Source organism: Chrysochloris asiatica, unplaced genomic scaffold (genome assembly GCF_000296735.1).
Source record: "Chrysochloris asiatica unplaced genomic scaffold, ChrAsi1.0 scaffold00003, whole genome shotgun sequence".
In the NCBI taxonomy this organism is placed as follows: Eukaryota; Metazoa; Chordata; class Mammalia; order Afrosoricida; family Chrysochloridae; genus Chrysochloris; species Chrysochloris asiatica.
Window position 1 is genome coordinate 25684469 of NW_006408521.1, and position 17146 is coordinate 25701614.

The following is a 17146-nucleotide window of genomic DNA, read 5'->3' on the forward strand; positions in this document are numbered from 1 at the left end:
TTAATCTGAGTAAACCAGTCAACAAACATTTCCTTAATGCCTGCTCTGTGCTTGGTACAAGTATTAATGATACATTTATGAACAAGAGAGAAAGCTCCATTCTTTGTGGAACTTACATGGTAATGGGGAAGAAAAGTAATAAACAAGTAATCACACAAATAATTGAGAAATCTGAATGAAATAAATAGAACCAAGGGATTGGGCAGGGAAGGCTACTTTTGAAAGCTGAGAAAGGGATATTTTTGCTGAGACTTCAAAAGGGACACGGGGGAAGTGTTAAAGAGAGAAATACAGTCAGAAATAACCCAGAGAGCTTGATGCGTCAAGGTTCTGAGTGTGTATGGGTAAATGGAGCGTCAGCATGGCTACTTCACTTGGAAACTTTAGGTCATAGAAAGGCCGTTAGATTCTATTTTAAGTGCATTGGGAATTTTTGTTACATTTGTTTCTCAGATCTTTCCATTTATATCAGAAGTTCAGAAAATCAATATGGAGGCTTTAACTTGCTGCCCTGGAGTGAAAACGTGAACGAGGTGTTGAAAATGTTAAACCAACAACGGTTCCCTGAAGCAGCACTAGGTTTGCATAGAAGGTTCCCTGAAGCAGCACTAGGTTTGCATAGACGGGAGACAGCTTTAGGGAGATGGATTTTGGCAGTTCCTCGAGGAGGAATAAATTGCATTCAATGAGAAATATTTTCTAAAGATTTACAGATAATCTCACATCCTTAAATTTTAGGAAAGGGAACATCCTACAGATAGTAAGGAAAGCCTCCTGACACGAGTAGTGGCAATGTTGAGACCCCTCCATCTACGATCAGTTCTCAGGAGCAGGTTTCTGTCCTGTCAGACCTTGCCCTGTTGTGTGTAGCTGAGCAGTACAAGACACAGTTCTTGAAATTATAAAATTGGGAAGGCTGAGTATCAAAAGTGGAAGAATTTTAGGAAAAGACAGAAACTGATTAAAATTTTGCTTAAAAACGTCTTTAAACTTGTGGTACAGTGTCTGAAAATTGAATGATTCATTTACTTCAAGGATAATTTGACTTTGAGATAAGTTACAAAGTTATAAAATGAGGTAGAAAGGAATAGGAAAGGTTTAAGACAAACAGTGATTCATAATAGTTAAGAATATGTTACAAGGATACCAAAAAGCCCTTAGAAATTTGTGGGTTTTTTTGAAAATTCGTGTGTGTATCATTATAAAACTGTAAGCGTGTTTGGTAAATGTCTTACAGTCCGGATTGTGTAATCTTGACCAAGATGCCCTATCACCATCTGGTGGTAGAATCCCTAAATTGCAGGATTGTGTTTTGACAGAACATCATAAAATAACAGGAGACATCCCACTGGCTTACAGGTTTACTTCTGGACACCTTGGCTGATAAGTGAAAATGCCCAAAGGGATACTCTTTTTGTTAACTTCAAGATAAACAAACCTCCATTTGCCCTGTAGTTTAGAAAATGCTTGAGTTTTTAAACGGCCAAAGTATAAGAGAAGATAATTTGAACTCAAGCTATTAGCTAAGAAATGGGGTACCAACAGAACTGAATAGAGGATACAAGCATGTTGCTTTTTGGATATATTTGACACCCCTCATTCAACCAGTAAGTGTCTTCAGGTAGCACCAACCATGGTTCTAGATACTATACACAAATTTGGCATTTACTAATGCTAACAAAATATTAAACAACTTCTCTGCCTTATACCTAGGTTAAAATCTAGCTAGGGAGAGAAAACATATGGTAAATTACAATGATGAATACAGGGAAATGTCTTAATTGATTACAAATTCTATTGCACTTTATTTAAACCTCTGTGGCGCTGTGGGTTAATGCGCCAGACTGCAAAGCCATTTGAACTGCAAGGTCGGCGGTTCAAGCTCACCAGTCGCTCCTCAGAAACCCTCTACAGGGTCACTACGGGTCAGAACTGACTCAACGGCACTTAACAACAACAATAAATTAACTGGAGAGTATACCAGAACTTTAAATTTGGGGGGAAAGAAGAAAGTTAAGAGAATACCGTGCTGAGGGAGCACCCATAAACAGAGATACAGAAGGTAAAATATACAAGGTGTATTCAAGGAACTGCGAAGAGAGGGGCTGGGACACCAATTCTGATGTAGAAGTAGTGTGACCATTGTTGGTGGGCAAGACCAAATTAGGAAAACTGAGCAAAGGATTGATCTGCTAGGCCTGCAATAGCCAGTAGCCTACCGAGCACAGAAAATGTGCTTATCCAAACTGATGTGCTGTAAACTAAAGAGTGTTGGTGGTGCACAGCTTAATTGTTTGGCTGCAAACCCAAAGTTGGCAATTCTGACCCACCCAGGAGCTCTGCAGGAGAAAGGCCTGGTGATCTATTTCCATAGAGATCACAGCCAAGAAAACTGGAAGCAGGTCTCCTCTGTCAAGTGGGGTCAAGTGAGTTGGAATTGGCTTAGTGACCTCTAACAGCAAATGCAAACTGCATACCAGATTTCAAAGACTTAGTGCAAAGAATGCAAAAGCCCTTGTTAATGATTTGTATGCTGATTACATTGTTGAAATGAAAATATGTTGGCTGTGTTGGGTTAAATGAGGATCCCTGGTGGTGCAGTGGATTAAGTGTCAGGCTACTAACCAAAAGCTCAGCAGTTCAAACACACCAGCCGCTCTACGGGGAGAAAATGAGGCAGTCTGCTTCTACAAAGGTTTGCAACTTCGGCAACTCCATAGAGCAGTTCTGCTTTGTAACATACGGGGTCGACATGAGTCCTAATCGACTGGACAGCAGTGGATTTGGGGTTTTCTGGGTTAAATGAAATATATTACTAAAACTAATTATACCTGTTTCTTTTTACTTGTATTGAATGTGACCTATGTGGCTTGAATTACATTTCTGTTGGAAGTACTGTGCTAAAGAGAAAGGCGTTGTCGTAGATTGTTGAACAAGGGAGAACTGATGAAAACTGATGCTCGAATCTAGAAATTCAGCTGGGGGTGCAGGGCACAGGTAGCGTCCCTAAGTACATGTCCCTAGATTGGTACCTTGTCATCACTTATTTTAAGGCATCGCATTGGCATGTCAGTCATTTCTAGTTTAAAAATGACAAGAGGAATCAGTATGAAAGCAAAGCTATGAGATATTTAGAGAAAGTAATCAATGAATGGGGCCTCTCCTTGGATACCGGCACCCACCAACAGTGAGTGTAGACCCTCCATCAAAGTTTACCCTGCACTGGCACCCAGGCAAACTACCCTACACACATACCTTTACACACACCTCCACACGCACACAGACACAGCCATGCTTCTTCCCACTAGCAGATTCTGTCTTTCTCTGTCTGATTCTTCCCTTCTGCACCACAGGCAAGGGGCTGTTTAATCTCTCATGGCAGAGAACTCGTACTTTGTGAGGGAGCCTATTCCATTTGCTTGGGGTTATAATGAAGTCGTGTTATTCCCAGCCAATCCTTTCTTCCCCAACAATGGCTGAAGAATGTGCTACAGATCTCTGCTTCCCGTGAACTAGAGGGATGATTACTGTTTCTGAAGAACAAGGAGAGTGTCCCAGTTCATTGTGGATCGAGCTTTTCCAAAAAGAAATTAGTGAACTAAAAGAATTTTGCAGCTGGCACCATCCTCTGATAAGAAGCTCTGGTAGCATAGTGATTACAAATCGGGCTACTAACATCAAGGTCAGCAGTTCGAAGCTGCCATCTGTTCTGCAGGAGAAAAATGAAGCTTTCTGCTCCCGTAAAGATTTACAGCCTCAGAAACCTTATACAGGGTCTCTATGAGTCAGAACTGACTCCACAGCACACACCACCACCACCACCGCTGTGACTAGAGTGAAGATTTCCAGAGTAGATCATCAGTTTTGCATTCAATGAATCATATACTTTGCGTCATTACAAGGATTGCAATCCCCTCCGTGTACTATCATTTAATAGTATTTATCTCTATTCATTTTAACTCTTGTATTCCTCCTTGTGCCTCCCGATACCTTCATCTTTCCTCTGGCAACCTCCCTCTTGTTGTATATTGCCTGCCCCATCACCCATGTTAACATGTATCTACCCTCTAGGCCATGAATAATTTTCTCTTCCCATCACAACCATCATAGTGTTTCTTTTACCATGAAAACCTTTTCTTAACTTTTTATGAGTGGTCTCATGCAGTATTGTCATTTGGGGAGTCCTGGTGTGGTGCGTTAGGATAAACATTGGACTGTTAACTGCACACCCACCAGTTGCTCCTTGGAAACCCTATACAGGGTCACCTTGAGTTCCAGTTGCTCCTTGGAAACCCTACACAGGGTCACCTTGAGTTCCAGTTGCTCCTTGGAAACCCTACACAGGGTCACCTTGAGTTAGAACCGACTCTGTGGTACTTAACAACAGTTTCACTCAACATAATGTCTTCCAGCTTCATCCATGCTGTGAGGTGTTTGGGAGATTCACTGTTATTCTTCACCATTGTGTAGTATTCCATTGTGTGTATGTACCAAGTTTGTTTAGTCTTCTTTTTATGGGCATTTCGTCTGTCTCCATCTTTTTGCTATTGTGAATAGTGCTACAGTGAACACAGGTGTGCATATTATCTAGTCGTGTTACGGCTATTATTTCTTGAGGATATACATCAAATAGAGGGATTGCTGGGTCATATGGCATCTCTATTTCCAACTTTTTGAGAATGCACCATACTGTTTTCCACAGTGGTTGCACCATTTTACAGTCCCACCAGAAATGTAGGTGAGCCCCGTCTCTCCACACCCTCACCAGCATTTGTTGTTGTCTATAATTTTTTAACTTGGCTATTAATGCCAGAGTGAGATGATATCTCATTGTTGTTTTGATTTGCATCGCTAATGGCTAATGAGGGTTTCTGGTATGGTGGCAATATAGGATAAGCACTGAACTGTTAACCACAAGGTCAGCAGTTCAAACCCACTAACTGCTTCTTGGAAACCCTATTTAGGGTTGCTATGAGTCAGGACTGACTTAGTGGCACTTAATAACAACAATGGCTAATGAAGTCCTGATGTAGTGCTGGGCTGTAAGATAAGCATTGGACTGCTAACCATATTGTTGGTGGTTCAAACCCACCATTCACTCCTTGAAACCCCTGTATAGGGTCACTATAAGTTAGAACCAACTCAACAGCACTTAACAACAATGGCTAATAGTCATGAGCATTGTTTTCATATGTTTGTTGGCTGAATGTCTACTTTGTTGAAGTGTCTTTTCAGATACTCTGCCCATTTATTAATTGGATTATTTATCTTCTTGTTGAGGTGTCGAAGTGGTCTATAAATTGTAGAGAGTAGTCCTTTGTCTTATATATCATTGCCAAACATTTTTTTCCAGTCTGTGAAATCCTTTGATGCACATATATGTCTAATTTGGGGATGGTCCCAGTCATCTATTTTGTCTTCTGTTTGTGTACGTTTTAATAATGTTGGATAGTGTGTCTATGCCATGTACTAGAGCCCCTACGTTTGTCCTTATTTTTTCATTGATGATCCTTATAGTTCAAGGCTTTACAATTAGGTCTTTAATCCATGTTGAGTTCATTTTTGTATGTGGTGTGAAGTATCGGTCTTAACTTTTCTGCAAATGGATTTCCAGTTTTGCCAGCACCATTTGTTGAAGTGACTGTCTCTTCCCCAGGTAAGGCATTTTGGCCCTCAGCAAAGATCAGCTGCCCATAGGTGGGTGGATTTACTTCTGGGTTCTCAATTCTGTTCCATTGATCTCTGTGTCTTTCATGATACCAGTACCAAGCTGTTTTGACTACTGTGGCTGTATAGTAGGTGTTGAGATCAAGACGCAAGAGGCCTCCTGCTTTATTCTTTTAAAATAATGCTTTGCTGATCCAAAGTCTCTTTCCTTTTATATAAGGTTACTGATTAGTTTTTCCATCTCTTTAAAGAATGAAGTTGAAATATGGAATGGGATTACTTTGGGTAGTGTTGACATTTTCACAGTGTTAACCTTCCTATCCATTAGCGTGGTATATTCCTACATTTCTGCATGTGTCCTTTGGTTTCTTATAGTAATGTTTTGTAGTTTTCTTTGTATAGGTCTTTTGTTTCTCTGGTTAGATTTATTCCCAAGTGGCGCTGTAGGGTAATGCACTGGACCGCAAGGTCGGTGGCTCAAATCCACCAGCTGCTCTTCAGAAAACCTACACAAGGCCACTGTGAGTCGGAAGCAACTCAACAGCACCTAACAACAACAACAACAACAAATGTACTGTTTTCCTGATTTCCTTTTCAGAGCTCTCTTCATTAGTGTAAAGGAATTCAACTGATTTTTGTATGTTGATCTTGTATCCTATTACTTTGCTGAATCTATCAAAGAGTTCCAATAATTGTCTTGCTGAGTCTTTGGGATTTTCTAAGTATATGATCATATCATCTGCAAATAGAGCTTTGCTTATTTTTTGCCAATTTAATGCCTTTGACATCCATTTTTTGTCTTATAGCTCTAAGGCTTCCAGCTGAATATTGAATTGTTGTTGTTATTAAGTGCTGTCAAGTTGGTTCCGACCCATAGTGGCCATGTATAGGGTTTCCAAGGAGCAGCTGGTTAGCTTGAACTGCCAACCTTGTGGTTCAAACTGACTTTTCAGTCCAGTGCATGAATCCACAGTGCCACACCAGGACTCCCAGTATTGGATAGGAGTGGTGATAAAGGGCATCCTTGTCTGGTACCTGTTCTAGGAATGACCAGTTTCTCACAGTTGAGAGTGATGTTGGCCTTTGGTTTTGTATCTATGCCCTTAATTATGTTGAGAAGTTTCCCTTCTGTTCCGTTTTTGTTGAGTGTTTTCATCAAGATTTTGTCGGCTACCATTTCTGCATCAATTGATATGACCATGTGATTCTTTTCCTTTGTTTTATTTATGTGATAGATTATGTTTGTTTCTTTATTTTTTTTCATATTGACCCATTCCTGTATACCTGGTATGGATCCCACTTGGTCATGATGCCTTTTTTTTTTTTTTTTACATGAATTGTTGCAGTCTATTGGCTAGGATTTTGTTGAGAATTTCTGCATCTATGTTCATGAGGGATCTTGGTCTGTAATTTTCTTTCTTGGTGATGTCTTTGCCTGGGTTTGGTATCAGAGTTATGCTTGCTTCATAAAATGAATTCAGGACTTTTCCATTCTTTTCTCTATTCTGGAATAGTTTGAGTAGAATTGGTGTCAGCTCCTCTCTGAGTGTTTGGCAGAATTCACCAGCCATCTGAGTACCATATTTTCTAAGGTGAAGGGCCATTTGGCCTTCCTGACTAAAAGTCAAACCTAGACTAACTCATTAGAAGAACCTTGGACCTAAAGCAAGTACTGTGTTAGGCTTGTCAAGTGTCTTTTAAGAGTTTTTTCTGTCTTTCAAGCTAAGAGAAACTATAAGACCCAAGAAAAGCTTCATCGTCTGAAAGCCTATGGGCACTTTATGAAGTTGGGTTTGATGATGACCTTGATTCAAGCCAGGAGGTAGCTGCTTTTCAGTATTGGAGATGCCTTTAGACTTCTACGCTACGCCGCAGTTACTAGGGCACTGTGTCTTTGAATCATCTCCCCTAGAGGGTTATGAAAGGCAGCATAAGTGACCAGGCGGAAGGCAGCCTAATGCAACCAGGTACGTTTGCAGTGGAGTCCAGACGCATATAGCTTTTCTTGGCAAACATGGATATAAAAACTCTTCAACAGAATGTCCAGATTGAAAGGAACACTGTTAATCGACTTTGAAGGCTGCTTTCTGAGAACGTGGAGTTCCACAGTCTGACTTCACCTTCAGTCTCCTTGGCACCAGTGAGTGAGTGGCACTTTCCCAGACAAAACACTGCATGAGACAGTAGCTACTAAGATGCTAACAGCTTGCATGTAGCCCTGCTCTGCTAGCTGCAGATTCGGGTGAGTCCTTTAACCTCTCTGAACCTCATGTTCCCACTTGTAAAATGGAGATCACAGGATGTCTCCTACCTGCCCCGTACAGTCACTGTGGACAGCAGAGGAGGTAGCGCATGCCTTCAGTGCTGTGTACACCATCAAGCTTTATGTGGATAGACAGTTTCACCAGTGTTTGGAACCTTCTTAGTTCCAGCTCTCTAGGAGACTTATAGGACTTTCAGTAGTATATATGATTTCAAAGAACAAAACAAACAATCCAGTGATATGTTCAATTAAAAAAGAAAAGAAATTGCAGACCAATGTGAGGAGAATTCAATCAGGAATGAGTTAATCATTGCAAGTAACACTACATCTATCTGTGAGCTTCCTGGCTATAAAAGCAGAGCGGAAGCAGTGATATATTATGGAAGTATATAATTCATCTCGTGATAAAGGAACTCTTTCCTGGCAATAGTAATCCCTTGAAAGAGTTATCAAATGGATTTTACATGACTACCTGCAACAACTTAAGGAGCTCTGATAGCGTAGTGGTTACGAATCGGGCTGTGAACCTTAAGGTCAGCAATTCAAAACTACCAGCGGCTCCGTGGGAGAAAGATGAGGCTTTCTGCTCCCGTAAAGATTTACAGCCTTGGAAACCCTGTACAGGGTTGCTATGGGTCAGAACCGACTGAATGGCACTTAACAACAACAACAACCTGCAGCAACTATTGTGAGTATGGTTCAGGACCAGGCATAGGTTGTTTGTCGGTACCTAACAAGTCCTAGTGTGGTGCTGCAGATGAGTACTGGACCTCAAGGTCAGTTTGAACCGCAAGGTCAGCAGTTCAAACTCACCAGCCACTCCTTGGAAAGCCTGTACAGGGTCGCTATGAGTTGGAACCGACTCAGTGGCACTTAACAACAACAACAACATGGGGACAGAGTGGCTGCAACAATGGCTCAAACATGATGAGGAGGAGGAGGATGGTGCAGACTCGGGGAGTGTTTAGTTCTGCTGCGCACATATAGGGTCACTAGGAGTTGGTGCTAATGCTACGGCTCGTAACCACAGCCACATGTTCTTGTTGTTAAGTGCTGTTGAGTTAGTTCTGACTCATGTTGTTGTTGTTGTTAAGTGCCATGGAGTTGGCTCCAACCCATAGTGACCCTGTACAGGGTTTCCAAGGCTGTAAATCTTTACGGGAGCAGAAAGCCTCATCTTTCTCCCGTGGAGCGGCTGGTAGTTTTGAACTGCTTACCTTAAGGTTCACAGCCTGATTCATAACCACTATGCTACCAACAACATGGGGGCATCCAAAAGAATAAAACCTATGGATTTCATAGGTTTAATATTTCAACCTTCTTTAAGAGCTGGACGGATCCCTGGTGGTGCAGTGGGTTACACATTGGGCTGCTAACTGAAAGGTCGGCAGTTCAAACCCACCAGCTGATCCACATGAGACAGATGAGGAAGTCTGCTTCCATAAAGATTGGCAGCCTTGGAAAGCCTATGGCAGCGCTAGTCTGCCCTACTAGGAGTCAGTATTGACTTGTGAACGTTGGGGAGTAGGATACAGCCCAGGGCTTCAACAAGAAATTTTAGCATTCGTGATGGCAGTTATCAAGGGAATCAAGGTAGTAACTGATTCCAGGGGGCATTCTCAAGTATGAGTGGTTTCAAGAGCTATGGGTCTCAACCATATCTGTGCATTGGAATCACCTGGGGAGGTTTAACCTAAACTAATGACTGGTCCCCACTCTGAGATGTAGCTTTAATTGTACAGAATGTCTCCTGAAGTTGACTCCATCACTCATTGGACTTCTAAGAATGCATCCTGGATGTTGGGATTTTTAAAAGCTCCCCAAGTGTTTCTGATGTGCTGGCCTTGGTTGAGAACCACTGTCCTAGAGGGATGAATAACTATCATAGCACTTTGACCCTTTACCTGAAGTGGGATTCCATGTCCCAGAGCTGCCTGCATGGGCTGAGCACAGATAACTAACTGGTGGTTGAAATCCCTAACACATGCGAGATAGTCTGAGATTGACCAAAGTTAACGCCTTAGGCCATCTAAGGGCAGAGTTGACCTCACTTGGAAATCTTGAGACCTGACTTCCCAACAGGGGAGGCTGCAAAGTTCTCAACAAGAACTTTGAATCTATTGAAGACCTTAGACAAATACAAAGTTGAGAGTCTGTGGTTCTGTACAATAAGGCACAGATTTTGTTTTGTAATATTCAAAGCCAGTTGTTAGCATGTGAATGCTTTACCTTTTTAAATCTCTTAAAGGGAAAAACAAAACAAAAACCTGAGCAGAATCTGTGTCTGATTTTAAATAAGCTTTCATTCCTTGGTGCTCAACAAGTACTTTCAATACTTGCAGTATCAGCATCACCTGGTAACTTGTTTGAAATGCAGATCCTAAGCCCCCACCTTGACCTGCTGATTCAGAAACTCTGAAAGTGAAGCCCAGCAGTTTATAGTTTAACAAGTCTCCAGGTGATTCTAATGCACTTCGAGGTTTGAGAACCACTGATTTCAACTGTCAGGGTGACTGTTCGCTCGCCGAAATGCTAGTGGTTGTATGATGATTAGGAGCCTGGGATTTCTGCATGTATGTGTTTCCTAAACATTGCAGGAAGGCTTTCTTGGTGTTTTGCGATGAGATTAGTTGTGCTTAGAATTTACTTGATTCTCCTGAAGTATCCTAAAATTTGTTATAGAAGAAAGAAAGAATTGATAATGCACAACTTTACATTACAATTGGAAGTCTCCAACTTGGAGGAGAAAAATAGGTTTCCATTTATGAAGAAAAAAAAAGTTTCCAGGATGATTGTCGAGGTTAAATATTTTGAGGACTATTTCAGAATGAGTTCTAAGTAATTTTCAAAACAAGAGATTGTGTTAAGAAACTCTTGTTGGCTTTGGGGACTTTAAGACAATTTGGAGTCATTGGAAGACCATGGTTGTGGTGGTTTTGTACCGTGGAGTTGGTTCCAAATCATGGCAAGCCTGTAAAGGGTTTCTGAGGCTGGAAATCTTTACGGGAGCAGAAAGCCTCATTTTTCTCCCGTGGAACAGCTGGTAGTTTTGAACTGCTGACCTTGAGGTTTGCAGCCTGATTCGTAACCACTACTCTACCAGAGGTCCTTTTAGAAGACCATAGGCTCTAGAAAATGTCACTCACCTACTTAATAAAAAGGGCAGAGTTACATCTGGTACAGAAAGGAAAGGAGGGAAACCTGGGAGATGGTAAGGCAGAATTGGGATGAGTCAGGGGTGCTGGCAACTCGACTCATCCTCAGCAAGTGTGAGCAGTATGGCACCTAGGATTCACTCAAGACCACTCTAGAGTCTGACCATCACCCATAGATTCCCAGAGAGGCCAGGCATGGAACACAGCCAAGCCGGATGGGAAAGGAGGGCTTGGGGAGCAGGTGCTGAGAAAGAGCCCTTGCAAGATAGCAAGCTAATCTCAAGCCCAATCTCTGTTCCAATGTATGTACATCTTAACCAGCTCTTCTCATATTGCCAGCCAAACATCGCCATTGTTCCAACATGTAATGTCAATCCTGCCCCTAAAGGAAAGAGAAGGCGGAATGAGCAGAATTTGTAGTTTTGCAAGCTCTCTAACTTAATGTATATAAAGGATGAAAACACATTAGGGGATTATAGGATTTGGCAAGGATGTTGCATCATGTGTCATCTTCATTTTTTCCCAGTGTCATTGTGTAATTGCAAAAGGGGTTCTAGTCACCTGCCACTAAATCAGCCAATACTCAGAGGCAGGACTCAAAGCAAAGAGCAAAGTGTTTATTGGTATCACTACTATGAAGACAAGGGAGTAGGAATCCCAGATCTGCCTCCCTGACTGGAGAGCAGCCTGGGGTTTTAAGGGGAAAGAAAATCAAGATCACTGAACTTGTGGTCAGGCATTGTTGTATTGTGTTTCAATTTCAGTAATTAGGGTGATTGTGTCAGTAGTTCAACATGGTTGCCTCCAGGACATAGTGACTGTTTCAGCCGCTCCTGTTTGCTTATTTCACCTTTGTTCCCTGGATGCAGGAGTGGCTGTTCCCTCTCATTTGGAATACAAAATATGCTTTGGAGACTGAAAGAGTGATTGAATGTAGCTAGAGAGGGTGTTAAATTTTAATTCTACCCATTGTTCTAAGATGACTATTACAGTTCGGTTTTACCTTAGTCTAAACTTAAACCTGCTAGGTGCCCCATTTCTCAGTGCCTGTATTTCAGTTGATTGGCTAACATTATTATGGTCCTCTGTTGGGTGTGTAAAAATGATCCTCTTTCCACTGTAACCAACGATTCACAGCACCAGTCTGTGACTCACACCTAGAGAACAGAGATGACAGAGAAACCTTCCCATTTTCCAGAAGAGATGTTTGATCCATATTTTTCTTGCTTGGAATGATGGAATTTCCCTTCTGGTCTGGCTGGAACCTAACTTTCTTCTGGAGGGTCTGTGTCAGATGTCTTCAAATAGGCGTGGGGTTTGACGTATCAGGAAAGTGACTGTGAGCCATGGGGAATTCTGGGATATATCGTTGCTGCCGACCTTTCCAACAGAGGAACCATGATCTGACCTACATCCAGGGATGGGCTAAATCCAAATCAGAAATGCCTCGGCCTTTAACTTCCTAACTGTAAGACCTAGGGCAAGAGCTTGTCTCTTAAAAGAGTTCTGACTTATTCTCGGCAAAGCCTCTACTAACTCAGAGCTATCACCCAATAAGCAAGGTAAGCATGAGCTTACTTGTGCTGGTTACTAATCTATAGTGAACAGTTTCACATGTTTTTCACCATAGTAAGTAAGCACAGGTAGTATAAAACTGTTCACTACAGATTAGTAATTACAAGTAAGCCTATGCTTACCTTTGTTGTTGTTAAGTGCCATCAACTTGGTACTGACTCATAGTAACACTGTGCTTACTTACTTACTGAATATTCCACCCACATCAGCTCTGGTAATATAGTGGTTACGAGCTGGACTGCTAACCTCAAGGTCAGCAGTTCGAAACTACCACGGGAGAAAGATGAGACTTTTTGCTCCCGGAAAGATTTACAGTCTTGGAAACCCTATGCAGGGTCACTATGAGTCAGAACCAATTCCATGGCACATAGCCACCGCCACCACCCACACAGGGGCATGCATAGTCAAGGTTTGGGCAGTAGGAACTTGTGACAAACAGGCAGAGTCTCCTCATTGTCCCTCACCACTGGCCTGCCTGGGACAGCTGGGTGGGCCTCCCAGTTCACAGAGGTCAGAGCGTTTCAGTGGGCTGCTTCTGGGCTTCAAAAGGCTGGCTGCATCCAGGAAGGGCTCTGCCCAGAACGTCCTGATCTTCCACCCTGTCCCTGCCCTCTTCCTTCTAGATCACACGACAACAATACCAGAATGCACTCACCGCCTGCCACATGGACAGCTCACCCCAGTCCCCCGACATGGAGGCCTTCACTGTGGGGGACTCCACCAAGACCCCAACTACCCAGGGCACACCCCAGACCCCCAAGGACGACGCTGCCATCTCCCTCCTGAACGACAAGAACAGCCTGCCATGTAAGTCACTTGGGCAGTGGGCTGAGCCCCAGGTTTTCTCCAACACAGAGAGGTGATATATTTGCTGTCCTCCCCAGGCAGCCGCTCTGATGGGCTGAGAGGCACCCGTGAGGTAGTGTACCTGAGGATGGAGGAGATGGCCTTCGCCCAGGAGGAAGTGGCCCACTTTGAGGAACAAGGCACGCAGCAACTCTCGCTGTCTCCCACGGCTGTTCCCCCAAGAGCAGGTCAGGGAGGGCAGGCCGTCTTGGGAAACACAACGGATCACCTTGCTTGGGCACTGGGATAGGATGGGCACTGGGATAGGAAGGGATTGCCACACTTGGGCAGTGGGAGGGACGGGATATCTGCGCTTGGGCACTGGGATGGGAAGGGAGAGCTGGGCACAGGGAGCCGTGGGAGGCCGGTGCTGTGGACAACTCCCCACTTCTTCCACAACCAGGGAAGGTAAAGTCACTTTATGGAGCATCAGGCCCCACTGTTAATCATTTCTTCAGGAAGACAGTGTGCATGGCAGTGTCTGGTGCTAGGTTTCCGCCTGGAGTCTCGTTTTCAGGCTCTTTCATTTGTAAGCTACACAATTTTAAGCAATTGACTTACCCTGACACTCAGTTCCCTTCTGTTCCCCACTTCTCCATGTAGATCTGCATACATCGTATACATATGATGGGGCCTAGCTCATGAGGCCACGGTCTATAGAAATGAGATAACATATATAAAAGTCACATCTTTTAAGGACACTGCTTGGCGCTGGGCACCATAAATGCTAGGAGTTAGTAGAGCTCGTTTACAGTTAGAAAACAGTCTGAGTCGGTCGCTACTCAGACTAGCAGGGCTCTGACTTCTTTGAGCCCCAGAGAACATGGGGAGTCAGTGGCACTTGTCTGTAGTCTCTGAGGCATTGAATACGTCAGTCTTGACAATGATAACAGTGATAATGCTCCAAGCCCCCAGTGTCCCCCCAGTTCTGAGATTCTTCTGTGATTGCCTCAGTAAGATATACAAGGGGTGTCAGAAAGTTCATGGAAAAATTCGTTCTCTTTTTATTCCATTTTTCCACAAACTTTTTGAAGTCGCCTCATACTTGGCACACTGAGTCCTTGCCCTGAAGTATCCATTGAATCTGACAAGCTATTACCTTACAAGGTACTATTCTCTTCCTGATTTTATAGATGAAGAAGCTTGACTAGAAACACTGACCTAAGGTCATATGGCTAGTAAGTGGCAGAACCAAGATTCAAATGTAGGTCTCTTCTTCTCCAGGGTTTGCCCCTAAACTCCGTGTACTTTAGAGAAAATTGTAGGTCATCAGAGGCTAAGGCTCCAGGAAGAAGGGAGGTCAGAAACTAGTTGGGTGGTACCTGACCTCCCAGACCTATCACAGTCCGTAAGGCAAGTCCAGAGCAGAGACATGACAGGTGTGCATGCATTTTTAAGGTCAGACAATCCGGGACACACATAGTCATTGTTACAGCGTCTGAACTTGGAAATGATATTCTTTTTCACTAGCATAAGCCAAATTTAGCAGGCAAAGTATCTAGCCAGAAAATGTATCAAAGGAATAAGAATAGAGGAGATGGGTAGTCTTTAGAGATGTCTATGGCACATGAGTCCTGGTGTGGCGCTGTGGATTAATGTGCTGGACTGCAAGGTTGGTGGTTCCAGGTTACCTCAGTCACACTATACAGGGTCACTGTGAGTCAGAACCAACTCAATAGCACTTAACAACGTGGCACATGGTGACCCTAAGGCCTGGTGAAGGGAAAGGACTTGCCCAAGCCTGTAGACTGCATTAGAACCCAGACTTTTGGCACAATGCAGTTTCCACGACATCACTTTGCCCCTCTGGTTACATGCCTGTGTATTGCAAAGTCAGTAAAAACTTGGACTCCAAACCCAGCTCTGAGATTCTGTGGCTCTCTTAAGTTCTCGGGAAGAAGGCAGGGGCCTGTGTCTTACTATTGAGCCCTATGGTTTTCCAATGTTGCCGTAAATAGAGGAGGCGATATCACCACCTGTCCTTAAGTGTGTTTTCTGTCTTTCTGCCAAGGATCTGGGTGGGGAACAGATTGTTCTTGTCCTCTTTCTCTTACCAACAGAGTTTGAGGAGAGGGAGTTAGTTCTGGTTGGACCCCCGCTCCTGTTCTCCATGTGTTTGCTCTTTGTTTGCACTAACATGTTCTATTAATTAATTAGAGCCAAATCCTTTCTGGGCATCCTGTCCCTGTTACGGCCTTGACACTTTTCTGGAACTTTCACCTGTTGAGAAACATCAACCAGAAATCCCTCCCTCAGTCCCTGGGTGTGTGGGCTGGCAAACAATAAGACAAAATATGAAGTATCTTTTTCTCTCCTTGTGCAGCATCAGGTAGTGAATGTTATAATATCACCTTGGACACCGAAGGTAGCCCCTGCAGTAGCGACTTGGAGGAAACTGTGGGCAAGAGGCTGCTGAGAACCTTGAGTGAGTAGCTCGTCACCCATGTAAAAGCTGCCCACCAGCTGAAGGCTGCAAGGAAGCCCTTTAGAAGAAGGAACCAGTGACTACTGTCGGGAATCCTATAAAGGGACCCTGTTAGCATGGTGGTTAAAGCACTTGGCTGCTAACCAAAAGGCTGGTCGTTTGAACCCACAGCCACTCTGCAGAAAAAAGATGTGGCAATGTGTTTTTGTAAAGATTGTTGTTAGTGCCATCGAGTCGGTTCTGACTCATAGCGACCCTCTCTATAGGGTTTCCAAGGAACAACTGGTAGGTTTGAACCACCAACGTTTTTAACAGTCTAGTGCTTATTCTATGGCGCAACACCCTTCAAAAGCTTATGGGGTCGTTGTGGTCTGTCACAAGGGGTTGCTATAAAGTGGAAGTGACTCGACAACATGTTTGGTTTGGGTTTGAAAGGAGATATAATGGAATCCTGGTGACACAATAGTTAATGTCTTGGACACTCACCAAAAGATTGACAGCTGGAACCCACCCAGCAAATCCCCAGGAAAAAGACAGGTCACTGGATCCTGGAAAGGTGACAGGCTAGAATTCACTGTGGATGGAGCAGGTCTAGTTTGTCACTTGGGGCTGCTATGAATCAAATAGACTTGAGGGCATCTCACAACAAGGAGGTGTCATCATGGGGATCTGTAGTAGAGCTTGGGCCTTTTCAGCGCTCTGGGTAGTTATAGAATCTGCCCCACGCATGGTGATCATCTAGGACAAACAGGTTGTTATTGTTGTTAAGTGCCGTCAAGTCGGTTCCGACCCATAGCGACCCTGAACAGGGTGTCTGAGGCTGTAAATCTTTACGGGAGCAGAAAGCCTCATCTTTCTCCTGCGGAGCCGCTGGTAGTTTTGAACTGCTGACTGTGGGATTAGCAGCCCGACTCATAACCACTATGCTACCAAGAAGATTAGTTCCAGCCAAAGTGTCGAGGGCTTTGTCTGCAGTTCTGCCTCTATTCTGAGGCAAGCATGGAAGAGCACGCTTGTCCTCCCAAATCTTACACATTGACACTTAAAAACTGTTTTTCAGGTGGTCGAAAAAAGAAGAGGTCACCAGATGGGGAGAGAAACTCTGAGGAGAACTCCAATTTAACACCTCTGATCACATGACGGGGCAGAAACAGCGTCCGCTGGGTGTGTGCGAGTGCTGAGCTTTGGGGAGAAGCGCCGTCCATCGCCTGCTTC

General features: G+C 43.6%; 1 protein-coding gene across 2 annotated transcripts in view; it reads left to right on the forward strand.

Annotated features, from left to right (window-relative positions):
* Positions 1-17146, forward strand: part of CNNM1 (cyclin M1) — a 71174-nt gene extending 54028 nt beyond the window's left edge. Inside the window, exons 8-11 of one of the 2 annotated variants that reach the window (XM_006831234.1) lie at positions 13284-13467; positions 13545-13694; positions 15830-15931; positions 16992-17146. In XM_006831234.1, coding sequence (XP_006831297.1) covers positions 13284-13467; positions 13545-13694; positions 15830-15931; positions 16992-17071 — 516 coding nt within the window. In that variant the 3' untranslated portion in view covers positions 17072-17146. The remainder of the gene's footprint in view (positions 1-13283; positions 13468-13544; positions 13695-15829; positions 15932-16991) is intronic. The other variant, XM_006831235.1, reaches the window with a different exon arrangement.